Genomic DNA, 15,251 nt, shown 5'->3' on the forward strand with positions numbered 1-15,251 from the left:
TGTTAGAACATCAACAGAAATCACACCATCAACTCCCGCAAAATGCGGCGAAATGGAAGAGAACTGAGTGACATATCAAGGAAAAACCCCCAACTTCAAGTCCAAATTTGACCGTTAAAACGGCGGGGCCCGGCCGGGCCCACCGCACTTTTCTTAAAGTTCAACTATCGAACTTAAGTTCTATGCAAAATAATCTACAGTACTGATCCTTGTTTGTCAAAAAAAATGAGCAAATGTTCATCGACGTCGATCGCTTGCGCCAAATAACCCTGAACCATATAGCATGATTTCAATCGACTAGTTCTGAGAGAAAAATCGCTTCCCTTACTTTAGAACTTGACAGATGACTGGCCTAGGTATTATGTTTCCTGCTCCAATAAAACAGTACGTAAAAACGTTAGTCTCGCCGGAATCGCACGAAGAAGATGAAACCTTCCTAAAATCCGGCGACAAAATTGTCCGCCATTGCTTCCACTAAGGTGACAAATGATTGGCCGAAAAATGTCATGTGAACCGTGTCCAACACCGCCTGGGTCGCCTGAAAAGCCGTCAGAAAGTGGACGAAAATAAGAGACTGCTTGTTTGTCAGTGCACAATCGCTGAAAATGCAGGCCGGGAGGTAGCTTTCGAGACTACGGTACACTTCTTTGACTTTTTTCAAGGTGAAAGTAAAAAACCCAAATACGCCAAAGGTTTTTATAATACACAAAACGAGTAAGGAAAAGAAAATACTACTTGATGAACTATTTTTTAATTGTGATTTCTTCTACTACATTAGCTTTTCTAAATTCATTTTGCAGGAATTGGGAATTTTGCTAATAGGCAAACTTTAAAACGATTCCATAAGCTTTGTTATTAAGGTTATCGCTGGGGTCGGTCGCTACACTCCTGTCTCTGAAAAACGCTTCAGTTCTTGACGTACGGTTTCACTTTGGCAGCGAAGTAAGGGTCTCGGAAATAAACTTTTCTGGTTCTGGAATGTCAGCCAGCATCTCTGCAATTAACGAAACAATAAGAGTTTAAACACGTTAAAAACCTATTTCTACAGACTAAAGCCCGGGAATTCTAATGTCACAGAAATTCTGGGCAAAGAGTCGCTCACATTTATATCTACCTTTCAACCACAAAAAGAAAAAAAGCACAGGAAAAAAAGGGAACATTGTGATAGACGGGCCGTTGAATAAAAAAAAAAAAAACAAGCAAACATTGAAATAAACAGAAATCCCCGGCAACAAAATCCCAACTGGCAGGATGTTGACCAGTTGGCTATTTACAAAGCGTGGAGGAGTTGAATTCGGGATGACTAAAGAAATTTCATCTAGTGACAGGGAAGAGGATTGAACCTGGGACCTCCACCCTAACCACTAGGCCACGCGACCTCCACGAGGCACTAACAGCACATTACATACCTGCCACATCGAACAACTCGGCAAGCGACTCTGATGGCAGAAGATCCGTTTGGTAAAAGGACAGAATCTGCAAAATGAAACACGATATTAGAATACGCACAAAAGAACAAGAGTAGAAGTAGATTTCATGACAACAGAATAGAACTCTTGCCTTGTCACAACCCTTTAACACGGTCTCGTCGCTGTTTCGAATGTGATCCAGCGTCCCCTGCGGCCATGCGCTGTCATCCGCAGCCAAATGTTTCTGTGAAAAAGAAATGTATACCAAGTGCTTAATGTTGGGATACAACAGTCTACTGACTCGTAAATCTTTGGAGCTAACCATTCCACGATGACAATACAAGTAGCTGGATAGAAAATCGTGATCACAAGCTAGCAGTAGAGTAGCTTTATTTAAATTAACTTTACGTTCGTTGATATATATCAAAAAAGTGTTATTTTAGAAAAAAGAGCTCGTCAATAGAGGCGTTTTAGAAAGACGGCTTGTTCAGTAACAACTGATGGTAAATTTTACGATAAAAACTAGCGTTTGTAAGCACGCGCGTCTTATGCCGTGGATATACTCCAGAGATAACAGCCAGCGCTCATTCCGGGTGCAGAGTTCACTTACCTTCAAGAGGTGATGGAATTTATCAATCAGCACAAAGAACACAATGTAGGGTTTGTACACAGAGAATTCAGCCAGGGTCAGATCGGATATCCTGTTTAACAAAGTTAAGATGGAAGGGTCAGTTGTGAAAGATAACTGCCTCGGACTACAATCCCAGACAAAAAGGGTTGGGAAGGTTGTCGAACCATGCCCGATTAGAGAGAGTTTCGTATTCAATTTAGCAATCCCCATTCTCGTACTGCTGTAGGACCCCCTGACGCCTCTCCCTGTCCCCCCTATCAAAGTTGGTCCCTCATTTTATAACGTTGTGTGTATAAGGTCGCTTTTCGCTCAACATTGAATAGGGCGGGGGGGGGGGGGGGGGGGGGGGATGGGAAGATCAACAGGGCAAAACTTCCCAAGATTTTTGTCCGGGGTTGTAGAGTGCTTCCAATTAGCTGCCAAACAACTGGAGTCGAATAGGTTGCAAGAACCTTAGGTTGTCCTGTCTTGTCTTTTTGAACAAACTAATTTTCAGAACAACATAAGAATCCACTTTCCACCTGGCGTGATGCAGTACAACCAGAAAAGGAGAATAAAAATTTCGTGCTAAGGCTGTGAAACGCAACAATTGAAACAAAAACAACAACAGCTAGTGTCTTTTCTTCCCGTCGAAAAAGAGTTGTTGCTGTAAAAAGTAGCCCTCGGACTTTACTTTAATTCATTAAAAAATAAACAGTTAGAAATGAGCAAACAAATGTCATACTTGGTCGTCCCCGATGGATTCGTGTGACGCGCATGCCCAGTAACAAGAAGCCTTTTAAGGAAAGTGATCTTCGATTGGTTCCAGTTTTCCAGTGAGTACACAAACAGCGATAGCACCGTCAGATAGAGCGGACTATCAACCTGGAATAAAAGAACGGAATAACCTCATCATTTACTTGGTATGAGTCGTTATTTTACTGATCGGTAGGATACATTTGTAAGTGGGACGTTGAAAATAAACTGTGTGCATAACACACGCCACTGATAGGAATCATACCTCGTACGATGATTCGACCCATTTGTCCGGCGACATGTCCAAAAAGGATTTCAAGGTCTTCTCCTCTCGGCTCAGCTGCCGAGTCCTGCATGGAAGGATATCAAAGTTATTAATTACCTTACAACTAGTATTCGGCTAGTAGAAAACAAAGCCCGTTTATACCACAAGCTCTCATTTTTTTTTTTGAAAACTCTTTACATGTGTAAAATGAAGAAAAACACTGTTATTAAAAGTTCATGACGCTTACGTGTTTAGGACATAGATGATCATGTGAATAGCATACGGCACGAATTTGATGTTTGAGTCTCGGCCCCCACCACCGGTGTCCTCACTGAAGGATTTTTCAAACGAAAACCGCTGCATTAGCAGGCGCAGATCGTGAATTGACGAGTGGTATGTGGGTTCCATATGGCCAGTACACTCCTGGATATAACTGTTGTGTCTAAAAAACAACAATGAAGAAACAATTTTGTTATGAAATTTAGCGATATAAAATCACGACGTTTCGACCTCTCCGAGGTCATTTTCAAGTGCGAATGAAACAATTGTGTCATTTTTTCTGGAAGTGAGGTAAAGTGAAAAGGTCTCTCAAGACTGGGAAAGCGGTAGTATCTGTTCATATGTGTGAATTTATCCGCGAATTTATTACTACAATAATAAATTACCGTAATGATTCGATTTAGCGCCCGGGGCACCTCAAGGGAGGGGTAGGGCGCTTATTCGAGACAGGGCGCTTATTTATTTTGTAAGAAAAAAAGGTTCGAACAAAACTTTACACTAATGTAACTTCAGTTACTTTTAAAAGAATGGTTCGTTTTGGCAGTATATACTCTTTGGAGTGGACGGCGTGCGGACACCGAGCCAGGGGCGGAGGGGAAAGCAGGACGCCAAGAAAACGCCACAACCGAGAAAAGACGCAGCGCACGAGGGAGGGGGGCGCGAAACGGGGGGACGGCAGGTATAAAATCATGTACGGTACGGTGAATATTCATGAGTTTATCTATTCGAGGTCGATGACTTCAGTATGGGCAGTTATCCACAATAGGGGCTCTTATTAGAATAGGGGCACTTTTAAGAATGGGGGCGCTTATAGGAATGGGTCGCTTATTGGAATGGGGGCGCTTATTGGCAAAAATACATTCAAAGGGGGGGGGGGAGCGCTTATTCGGAAGAGAGCGCTTACTAGAAGGAGGGCGCTAAATCAAATCATTACGGTATGTACCACCCTTCATAGACCTGTGGGACGACATTACGGTTTTATAACTGATGACGGTTATTTGGAAGACAATATTGTCTGTACTGGAACAAGCGGGGAAGAAGTGAACTTCACCAACAGCAGGGTGACATTTGAGCAGTGAAAGTACTCTTACCTTGCCAAACAACTTGCAAAAGCAGATTCAGAAACCTGGTGAGTAATAGAAACATCAAAGCTTAAAAAACAATTTAATGTCTTCATTTACTACGAGTATCCACCTGTTTCCTCAGATCCTACGCGAAGTGGATATATAATAATTATGTAGATCAACAAAACAAACAAGGAACTGCTTAAAGACCATAAAACTAGTCTTAGAGTAACACGACTGATAAAAGAAAAGACAGCAAGATTTATAGAAGACCAGCTAGATTTCCTGTGCCCAAAAGAAGCTCTTTGAACCCCAATTTTTTTTCTAGGCAACTGAAACTATTTCGATACTTTTTAAGGCGTCTAAGGCGCTCGTTTGCCTGATTCAGTGATGGTTTAGCTTGACTTTGCTGTTACAGCAGCGGGCAACAGATAAACGCTTTAATCAGTTACCTGAGGACCCCAGATTGGTAAAAGACCATTGCACTTAGTGTTTGCATTCTGAAGGGCTGCACTTTCCCACTCGTCACGACCGCGGGCAAGTCTAACAAGAAAAAAAATGACTTAGCAAGTATTAAATAGCTCACTAGTTAACTGTTACATGAATATAGACATACAGAAAAAAACATACGATATCAATTCAACACAAAATGTTATCACATTGTCATGAAGAGTTCAGTCGAATATAACAAGATGTAGTATAGTGGGTCTGAATGGGATTTTATTGGTTAAAATTCTAACTGACAGCGAAGACAAGAGGGGAATTCAAATTGACAGACGAGTTTTGCAAAATTTACTGACTGCTTAGAAATAAGCTGAAATTTGAAGTGATAGCTGAGAAATTGCCGTAAATTAAACTGAAACTGAGATCCAGGCCCTCAGTGTAAAGCCACACTCTTGTTTCATAATGTGCATAGCAATGAATATTCAAATTGCATTTTTAAACAGTCTTTAAGAGAGTAAACATAATAGTTGTTTGCTCACCTTACAGCCGCCATATGACAGTCGTAATGAACGATGTTGAAGTGGCTGACAGTACAGTAACCCTGAGGAATACAACAACACAACATTTAACACAAAGAAGAAATCCTCAGTTGAAACACAATCAGCTATCACAATACCTCAGCTTAAATACTCCACCTTGCAGTGATAGCGAACTTTGTTTAATAAGGACCAACTGGTCCTTGTAGCAAATCTTCGTGCAAGTCTCGAATAGATTCCGATTCTCACTGTCAAATCACAAAATAGCACGATTACTTCCGTGTGCTCTTAAAGTTGTCATGAAGCATCACGCCATCAACTCCTTGTTGTGTTACTTAGCAACGGGATTCTAACCTAACTCTTGAAATTTGCTGTTTAACCTGTTATCCAATAGTGTCCGAAGACCCATCAAAGTCAGAACAGGTTTGTGACAGCGAGAGAGAGAGAGAGCTCTATCAAACAACTGTCTCATCAGTAGACCACAATACCACTTCGTAGCAACACGCAATCGTAATTCTAGTTTTGGTTCATGTTAACTAATCACATGAAATACCTGTGTTTTTCGCTGTTTGTTTTCGTTTTCCTCAAGAATGCATCTCTTAGTGAAAGTGTAGATACCGAGAACCTGTAAAGAGTACATTATGGCATTTGTTTAAGGCAATATTTATACGTAATCGTTCCTTTTAATGGCGCCTTGGCGGCATATTAGGCGAGTTTGGTCAAGCTATGGTTAGTTCAGGTGTGTGTGTTGGAGAGGCGCAGTTAAGCCAAAAAACCCATGGCGAGACCAAATGAGCCTGATACGCCGCCGAAGTGTACAGTGATGTACTAGAAAGGCAGGATTAGGTGTTAACCGTGACCAAAAAGCGATAGCACCTCCCAAATTCAAGCTTCCGATTTGCTAACTGCAAATTTGGGTACGGTAACAGTGTAAACATGTTAAGGAGGTTTTTAACTGCGATAAACTTCAAAGAATATAAAAAGACACAAAGAAATTACTTTATTGCCATTTTTGAGGGATACAAACACTTGAAGTACTCAGGAAAATAATCCGATACTTACAGGAGTCAACAACTGTAGTTCTTCAAGTATATTTGTTTTCAAGGCAAACAACAAACCTTTTGTGGATGGTATTTGTATCCTTCTCGGCAGATACAACAAACCAGCCCAGCCTCCTCGTGAAGTTCTTCCATCTCGCGAATTAAACTTGTCGGTTTGGCAATGATCTTTCCTCCAGATGTTGTCTGAAAGATTATTGGTACTTGTAAGCAAATTGTGACTTTTTACGATAAAGACCTCCCTCCCAACCGAAGTTGTTTGAACAACACACTAAACTCTAAGAAAAGGCTTGAATGTCACTTAACCCTTTGGGTATATTTGGTATTTCCCTTTAATTTCTTGGAGAGATCAATATCTCATTTTTCAAGTACTAAAGTGATTAAGGAAAGTATGGCAATCAGTAAAGAGCTTAAGTACCTGCATGCCAAGAGCTCCAAGCTGTTTTTCTCTCATGGCCATGGCGAGTTTCTTCTTTTCCATTCGTGTTGATCGACGAACTTCTGATACCTGAGAAGAGACGGCATCCACAAGACAAGATAATTTAAAACGAAGCCAAGGAAACTTTATCAACAACCCTGAGTATTGTTAACTATTTTTTCCAAACAATCTTTGGACGGAGTCACAATAGTGTGAAACAGCGGAAACAATACTTTTGAGCAGTTTTCGGTTGGATGTTTGAAGCAGTTGGGCTTCTTTTGGTTCTTTTCTACAGAGCTTCGTAAAATCCTTTTTTCACTAGCGACATGAGTACAACTAACAGCCTCAGAATTTTTCTTATGTTGTCGTCAATAGAAATTGCAGCTCCATTATTTAGTGTAAGAAAAACAAAACTAACTATACTTTTGTCGCCGCTTGTCTACACTATCTAAGGATCTAAGCCTTTGCGTTTTTGTCGCTGGTGAAATCCACACGTATTTGGTTCAAAGCAAATCAGGAAGCAAGTCTCCTACAAATGGGAACAAGAAATTCTTTTAACTAATCAAAACCAAAGCCAAAACCAATCGTCACTTGACTTTTGCAGGTCTAGCGCACTTGGAACGGGTTGTATGTTTGTGGTTCACGTTTGGATTGGTTACATGCGTTATTTGTTTCTTGTAATAGGCCATATGTGACTAACTAACCGCTCTACTAACTATTGTATCAGAGTCGTTTGTCTAGCTGTTTGCTGCCGGCCTAGACTCATTTAAAATAAGGAGGTTACTCTTGCCGTACGCGAGCATGTACTAAGTTCAACAGCAAAATATTTTAATTAACCTTTTTCTCGACATCAGGATGTTCTCTCAGTGCTTCCATAAGGTTCTCTGCCAGTGAGCCCACTTTTTCTTCAGTAGAGACTTGCTCCAGGCGATGGATCGCTGGTACTGCTGTCTCACCAACTAGAACCTGGGTAACAGAAAAAGGACCTCATAATTAAAAACAAAGGAAGCATTAAACGAATCTCCAAAACATCTATTTAAAACACTAACTTAAATTCGTCACACGTGTAAAAAGGTTGCGGAATGAATACCTTAATTTATTCAGTTAACGAACCTTGTGTGAGAGCATAAGATATATCCTGCGTAAGAATATACATATGGTACGCTATTCTGCAGTGTTATTAGGTTATGAATTTGAAAATTAGTAATAGATCTTTTTTCACCATGAGGCAAGAAGGTAGCTTTTTAATTTGGTGAAGACACTTCGTCAGACCAATTTTCAACGTCAGAGTGGCTTTTTTGTTCGTTTTTTTAGAACGTTTTTTTTTTTGATATATTGTTTTTTTTTTTTTATATTTTGACAAGTGTTTAAGAAAAAAAAAAAAAAAAAAAAAATAATTTTTTTTTTAAATTGCAAATTTGCAAGTACTGAGCATAATTACGGTTGACATCGGTTGAAAAGACTGTCTCTTTAAAAGAATACCTTTTTAACAGCTATAAAAGTCTCATCTTACCTGTGTATTGACATGTCCTTTACAAAGACCAGACAAAAGGCGAAGAACATAAGGAAGAGAGGGCCTGGCTAAAAACTCTTTCCACACATCAGCTTCAAGCAGGTTTGCTTTGCTGCAGAACAACAAGATAATCTATTAAAACACCTGGTTCTACATGTCTAAAATGGCCAACTTCAATGTTAAATCTCGGAGATTATGGCTGGTGACATTTAAGCCTTCAAACTATTAAAACTATTGGCCAGTCTGGTGCACTCAGCAAACGGCGTTGAAGACACAAAATAGTCTTCATTGCATGAGTTTTACAGGACAGATTCAAAAAGGAAATAGTGAGTAATGAAAATGGTCATTGGGGCCAGCGGTAGCCTCTTTCAGCGACAATAAACCTTTCCCTTTCTGTCCCATTGTTACTTTCATGGTTACTACAAAGTCACAGCCCATACAAGATTGCATACCTGAAGGGTTTCTGAGGGGTTTGGTTTTCCAGGTACGTTATTGCTTTGGCTACAATTCCATTCTCAATTATCATGTCCTTCAGCTTGAAACCGTTGTGATTATTCTGTTAAAAAACAAGGAGATCTCTGATTAACAAGTTGCAAAATAAGAGACGGCGGAGGGCAAAAGACAAAGAGGACAAAGGATAATGCTCTTATCAAAATTAGGAAACATCTAACAGTAACCACACATAGGCTATTAACTGCTTTTATGGTACTTACCTCGATTTTACTTGCTATACTACAGAAGCAGTCAAAGAAGAGAGTCTCGTCACTTGAACGCTCGCGATCAAACCTGCCGAGAAGAACAGTCAAAGCTTTGTGTACACGCAACGGAGAATAAACTGCTACTGTGTAATAGATTGTTATTTTGTCTGCCTTTGCAAGGCCTAGATAAAAGACGTTTTAACTTTAATTGTAGTTTTTTATGCATTTTCACGGGCATAAAACTGGTCAGCAAGCCATTTGCAAAATGAGCATTGACAAAAACTAAACTTCACTTTTGCCCTTTTAGCATCACTTGTATACAGAAAGTTGGTCTGCCAATTACAAAATTTAGATAAAGTTCGAGATTGCAGTCGGAAGGAGTCCAGAGGCACTGCGAACGTTTGGTGTATGATTATGTAACGTTGTCTAGTAACCTTCATGTCACTTGAGGGTTTAGTAAATATGCGGGCAGACAAGTTATCAATCTACAATGATTTTAACTTCAACAGTTGTTTGCAGACTCACTTCTCAAATTCCAGGTACGGTAGAAAATGGTTCACCAATGTCCTCATGTTCTCTGCATCTCCAAACGTCAAGAATGGGATTATACGCATCATGGCTTGAAGCACACTGCTGTGGGTCCTCTGTGATGTAAAACATTAATGTTTTAGTTTCAAGACCAAAACTGTTAAATTTCCTTACAAGACGACATCCCTTAGTTGAGGACTTTCAGTATCCACAGCCCCTTAGCCACAACATTTTAAGATGATAAAGGAAACGTTATAATCAAATATGTTCTAGTATGCAAAACAAAACGATTTTGCCTTCGAGGGATACCCAGCTTCCTCTTTTCACACTACAGGCGTTGACATCACGTCACGTCACGTCACATCATAACCATATATCATAACATCATTAACTAACACAAATTCAAGACAACATTCCCGAGGCAAAGATTTTCGTTACTCTTATCACCCGACTGCTTGAAGAAATCAGAAGTTGATCATTGTTGTTAAGTTAAAAAACAAACAAACAAACAACATTAAAAAAACAATGGTATTGTACCACATAAGGACTTGTTATTCTGTCGAGCAGCATGTCTAGTTGAGAGCCATCACCCTGCTGTATGGGTATAGCTGGTGTAGGAGTACTTGTGGCCTCTTGTAGCACTGTCTCCATGATTCCCAGCACGTCCTCTGCGATGCTAGCACCACCACCGGAATCAGCCTCCAGACGGAGAGCCTACAAGATAAACTATAAAACAAAAAAAAAAATAAATATAAGAGTAGTATCTTCAAAAAGAACTGACTGCTGTAATGTTAAGAGGCTACCCTACAAAATTTGCTTTTTTAAGCAAGCATGGAAAAAGTGTTATCTTTTATTACTTAAAACAAAGTTGTTTTCTGTTGTTGTTGCAAGAAAGCAGCGCAAAACCCAAACACGAGAGTCTGTTTGCAGGCTATACCGTAGATGTTAGAGACAAACCAATAAGCAGTGACTTCTGTTTCACATGAAAAATGTACCTGGTTTAGAGTTCCGAGAAGGACATTGAGTGTGTTCAGAGTTGGAAGGCACAGGTATTGCCTGTTTACCTGCAGAGAAATAAATAAAGCCTCTCAGTCAACAGCTCGAAATATAAACTAAATTTCGTGTGAAAAAATATCAGTAAACCCAATACCTTGAGTTTCACGCAGTATCCCATAAGTTTCAGAATAACCGACACCAACTGCTTTCCACGTACGAGATCCTTTATACCGCTTAACCTACAAATACAGAGAGAGAGTCGTATCAACTGTTGCCATTCTAAGCTATAAACATTAACATTACCTGTCCGTTAGAATCATTTAAAATTAATTACACTATCATAAAACGATCTAGCTATTTTTACTCATAGCTCTGTTGTGGGGCAACTGAAGCGCTTGTTAAAGCACCATTACAGTTTGATAACTGTTTTCCTACAACTTGTTTTGAGACAGTATTTCGGGCTATCCTAAAGTGTATCGATCTAAATGGAAGCACCTAACGAACAAAGTGTACCGTCAAGTGGTAATGTATCTGGAAACACTGACGAGAAGGCTGCGTACAAGTGTACAGTACAAAGAGTCAAATGTTTGATACCTGCTGAGCATGGCCTCCAGTCCACCAGAACTCGACATGATGGCAGCCATCTTATAAACCTCTTCATTGTCCAGTTCCTCTTCTACAAACACGAAAAACAGCAAGTAAAGACACGATTGCCCATTCGAACACATTTGAAAATCATGAAATTTTTTAAACAATATGAGACATGTAACTGTAGACAGTATCATTCATCTCACCTTGCTGAGTATCAAGATTCTCCACAAACTCCTCAGTTGCGTCTCCCAGCAAACCTGTGAAAAGCATGCGTTGTAAGAAACAAAATTAGGACTGGCGAAAAAAATATCTAGACAACAGGAACCTCTACAATAGCACAGTTTTACATTTTACGGGGCTGGTGCCATTAAGTACTTGCATATCACATTAGCCTCTCAAGAATGGTAGCATGTCACTTCTGTAACACCATGTAAGGAGAGGTGAAATTTAGATCATTTAATGAGTGGAAGTATCGTACCTCTCATTCTGTAGATGATCCTCATTGGTTCACCCTGAAAAAAAATAGTAAATAAAATTTCGTACATTTAAGCTTCCAACAGAATAAACAAAACAAAAAAAACATCAACAACACAAAAAAACCCAGACTGTTTTTGAGAATTTCAGACTCGACAAAAATGGATTTGTTTTGTAGCACAGAATGTACACGAACATGGATAATTATTGTATCTCATAGATTTTAGCGTCTTATTTTTAGCATAATTATCATTTTTCTAGATTTTAATCCTGGGTGTAACAATTAGTGTGGGTGGGTTAAAACATTTTAATAAATTGATTGATTGATGACACAGACAAATATTTGTCCCAAGATACAACTCCACAAATGAGTGGCCTTTTTCTGTATTTATTATAGTTTTTTTTTTTTGGGGGGGGGGGGGTAACTTAGAAAAAATATCAACCCACCTCTCCCTCTGGACACCATATTTTCTTGTAGACATCTTTGACTGGCAGGTCCAGGCTAATGATTTTGCTGTTGACAAGCAACTGACACAAAGCAAACAACACAATTTTATTAATACTGCTGTGAGTGTACACAGTGTAATACACTTGCATGTAATGTGAACAAGTGTTAGAGTTAAAAAAGAACTCGCAAAAATTAAGAGTTACCTCCATTCCGCTGTCATCTTCAAGTAAAGCCACCAAGTCACAATCTTAAAAAATACAAATAAACCAATATGTTTAGATACAAGTTGCATAAACGTTCAAGCAAACTAAGGATATTTAAATGTCACTGTATACTGTAGGTTTTTCTCTGGCCTCAAGAGTCCTCATGGGCCCGACGAGGATACGTTAAGTTAGTATACTGTAGGTATTAGAAAATAGGCCACTTCTCAGTATAAAATTGAAAAATTGTCAGTCAAAGTGACTCTGAAAGCCCAGAATACCCTTAAATCAAACAAAACCCTACAAAGAAATTACAGCTATTGAAATAATTATACACTGTGAATGGAGTCAATCTATCAACCTTTGTAAGTTGCATCAATGCCCAAACGTCACCTTCTCGCTATCAAAACAGCTTGCGAACCACATTAGATTGTTTTCTTACCAGTGCATATCTTGTTCTTGACATTTCTCATGAGTGGACCCATACCAGGCTCATTACAACTGTAAACACACAGAAAGTACTTTGTAAACAAACTAAAGCAATCGTAACAACCCTTTTTGTTCTTTTAAGCTTACAAAGCACTCGCTATTGGCTCGTTTTTACAAAGTATTATTCCTCCAGTCCCGCATAGATCTAACCAGTTAGCTGTGTTGTCTACGTAGCTTATCATTTAGAATAGAATATGTCGTTTTCAATTTAAACGTTGTACATTTAATATTGACCTTTTTTAACTCCGCCTTATGACCATTTTCCTCTTATTGAATCAAAATAAAGAAAAGTGCAAAAGTACAAAATTTTAAACATAAAGCATTTGTTTTGGAACTGCCCCACATGGTACTTAATTAGTATTGACCTGTAAGGATTTCCTTGCATGCGTCCTTGCAGAAAGTCTTCCTGTTGAGGGTCCTTCTCTAGTGTAAGGAAGAACTCACCCACATCATTCTCCTCCTTCAAAGAAGAGGTGAAGAACATTAGAAAATAAAATCTTAAAGCTCTCTACACAAATAGCGAAAACGTTGGGCTGTTGAGCAGATACCGTAAACGATCTAATAAACGCCCACTCTCAAATAAACGCCTCGTATCTAATAAACGCTCGCCCTGAGGTGTAAAGTTTGTATTAGACGCCCTTCTCTAATAAACGCCCCGTGTCTAATAAACGCCCCCTCAAGGATCGCCTCAAAAACAAAGGTAACGCTCCATAGAGTAAAATCACGCAATTTATTTAGTTTTGAACATCCAAGAGGCCAACGATACCAACATGGTTGACCCCGATGTCGATAAAAACATCAATATCGAACTGTGCTTTGCATTAGCGCAGAATAGATTAGACTCCTACTTACAAACTCTGCTTTCTGTCTTACTCCGCGAACAAACTTCGTGTCTTATTTGTTTTGTTGATTTTGTTTCAGTTTAAGTGAAATAACGCCTCTCTCTAATAAACGCCTCATATCAATTTAACGCCCCCTGTAGGACCCCTAAAATTTAATAGACGCTCCGGGCGTTTATTAGATCATTTACGGTAGATAATCCTTAAAATTATAAGCGGCCAAAACCTTAAGTTTTTTTAAGATGGTTATCATTATGGAAAGCTGTTTTTTACATATCTGAAACTCGACGCTCCTGCTTCAAACTTAAGAGCATGTCTGAAATTTTGGATTACTACTGTCTGTTATAAATGCCTTGTATAAACGACTGGGGTTCTGTGAACTCCTACGGTCCATTCAGACATTCTTGGGTGCACTGTCAGTTGTCCGTATACCATAGGTTGCAACGGTTGCTGCATGTTACAAATGTATAAGATGAACTAACAGGTGATAACAACCTTACTGTGCTTATCTACTTACAGGAAAGATCAGATTGCAAAGCCTTTCAAAAATGAATACTGGAGTCCTGAGGTCATCCAGTCCATATCTGAAAGCAATTGTTAAAAAAGGAGGTTAGGTCAACGTTAATTGAAATCCAGAAAATCCCCTTCAACTTGAAGGGTGGGTTGTTTGTTATCTTACAGGACGTTGCATTTTGCTCATGGTGCCAGGCAGCTCCAGCCCTGGACCTCACTAAAACAACAAACAAATAAACAAGAACAACGAACAACACTTGACTGTCAACAAACAAACTAACCTCTTGAGGGTCTCCACACAGATGGCCATGAATGCCTTGGTTTCTGTCTCGGTACCTATAATGAAGAATCAGAAGACTTGTCAACTTTTTCTCTGCTGGTGCAAAATGTCAGGTAAAAAAAGCGTAACAAACACCAATCAGCCGCAGTGCCATTGGCTAAAAGATGTATTCATCTTCCCTGGTCTTGAGCGATTTTTTCGAGTTTTTGATGCAACAATGAATTTCCGTTACTGTTTTGCTAAAAAAGGAGCTAAGTCCTTATTAAGTCACACTCACCGGTAGTCATCTCCTCCAGTAGTTCCAAAAGAATCTCCTGAGTCTCATCAATCAGTTTAGTACGCTGAACTACCAACCTGACAACGAAACGAAATGAGTGCAGTCAGTTGACAGCTTCAAATCATTATGGTCAATACAACAAAAACAATCAAAGTTGCTCAATACTTTGGTAAGTGTCTATAGGTAATAAGTCCGTTTTTAATCAGTTTACCTTCGCAAGGACAGGTAACCATTCAGCACTGTGGCCACAAGTTTTCCCTTGAATTTCTGTTTGATTGCCTCGTGCTCCAGGAAAGAAGACATTAGTTCTGTGAAGAGACAACCAAGACCAAGATTAACCCTGCACTGACTATTTGACTAATTTTGTTAGTGCTAATGTTAGTGCAAAGAGCTGGTAACGAAAGATCATCTCTGTTTACTTACCAGCCAACATCTTCAAAGCATATCCCTGGGACAGATCAGAACTGAGGGTGTACTGCTCCAGGTAGGTCAAATGCTCAATTTCCTACACACACAAAAAAAGATTTCAACATTTAACACTTCTGAAGACAGTAGAAAGGGAAGGT

General features: G+C 39.4%; 1 protein-coding gene across 3 annotated transcripts in view; it reads right to left on the minus strand.

Annotated features, from left to right (window-relative positions):
* Positions 1–732: 732 nt before the first annotated feature.
* LOC144633606 (E3 ubiquitin-protein ligase UBR4-like) overlaps positions 733–15,251 on the minus strand; it is an 83,873-nt gene continuing 69,354 nt past the window's right edge. For all 3 annotated transcript variants that reach the window (XM_078492463.1, XM_078492452.1, XM_078492458.1), the window contains exons 77-109: positions 15,109–15,190; positions 14,897–14,993; positions 14,686–14,762; positions 14,410–14,464; positions 14,133–14,199; positions 13,142–13,236; positions 12,730–12,788; positions 12,291–12,334; positions 12,087–12,167; positions 11,644–11,677; positions 11,369–11,422; positions 11,169–11,250; positions 10,729–10,813; positions 10,574–10,642; positions 10,116–10,292; positions 9,576–9,694; positions 9,066–9,138; positions 8,805–8,908; positions 8,353–8,464; positions 7,677–7,805; positions 6,840–6,929; positions 6,482–6,607; positions 5,917–5,988; positions 5,367–5,428; positions 4,836–4,926; positions 4,411–4,445; positions 3,288–3,482; positions 3,041–3,125; positions 2,765–2,904; positions 2,020–2,110; positions 1,561–1,653; positions 1,410–1,476; positions 733–994 (exon numbers count right to left, since the gene is read on the minus strand). In XM_078492463.1, coding sequence (XP_078348589.1) covers positions 927–994; positions 1,410–1,476; positions 1,561–1,653; positions 2,020–2,110; positions 2,765–2,904; positions 3,041–3,125; positions 3,288–3,482; positions 4,411–4,445; positions 4,836–4,926; positions 5,367–5,428; positions 5,917–5,988; positions 6,482–6,607; positions 6,840–6,929; positions 7,677–7,805; positions 8,353–8,464; positions 8,805–8,908; positions 9,066–9,138; positions 9,576–9,694; positions 10,116–10,292; positions 10,574–10,642; positions 10,729–10,813; positions 11,169–11,250; positions 11,369–11,422; positions 11,644–11,677; positions 12,087–12,167; positions 12,291–12,334; positions 12,730–12,788; positions 13,142–13,236; positions 14,133–14,199; positions 14,410–14,464; positions 14,686–14,762; positions 14,897–14,993; positions 15,109–15,190 — 2,910 coding nt within the window. In that variant the 3' untranslated portion in view covers positions 733–926. The remainder of the gene's footprint in view (positions 995–1,409; positions 1,477–1,560; positions 1,654–2,019; positions 2,111–2,764; positions 2,905–3,040; positions 3,126–3,287; positions 3,483–4,410; positions 4,446–4,835; positions 4,927–5,366; positions 5,429–5,916; positions 5,989–6,481; positions 6,608–6,839; positions 6,930–7,676; positions 7,806–8,352; positions 8,465–8,804; positions 8,909–9,065; positions 9,139–9,575; positions 9,695–10,115; positions 10,293–10,573; positions 10,643–10,728; positions 10,814–11,168; positions 11,251–11,368; positions 11,423–11,643; positions 11,678–12,086; positions 12,168–12,290; positions 12,335–12,729; positions 12,789–13,141; positions 13,237–14,132; positions 14,200–14,409; positions 14,465–14,685; positions 14,763–14,896; positions 14,994–15,108; positions 15,191–15,251) is intronic.

The sequence above is a fragment of the Oculina patagonica genome, chromosome 1 (assembly GCF_052425735.1).
Source record: "Oculina patagonica isolate OP01 chromosome 1, crgOcupat, whole genome shotgun sequence".
Classification (NCBI taxonomy): Eukaryota; Metazoa; Cnidaria; class Anthozoa; order Scleractinia; family Oculinidae; genus Oculina; species Oculina patagonica.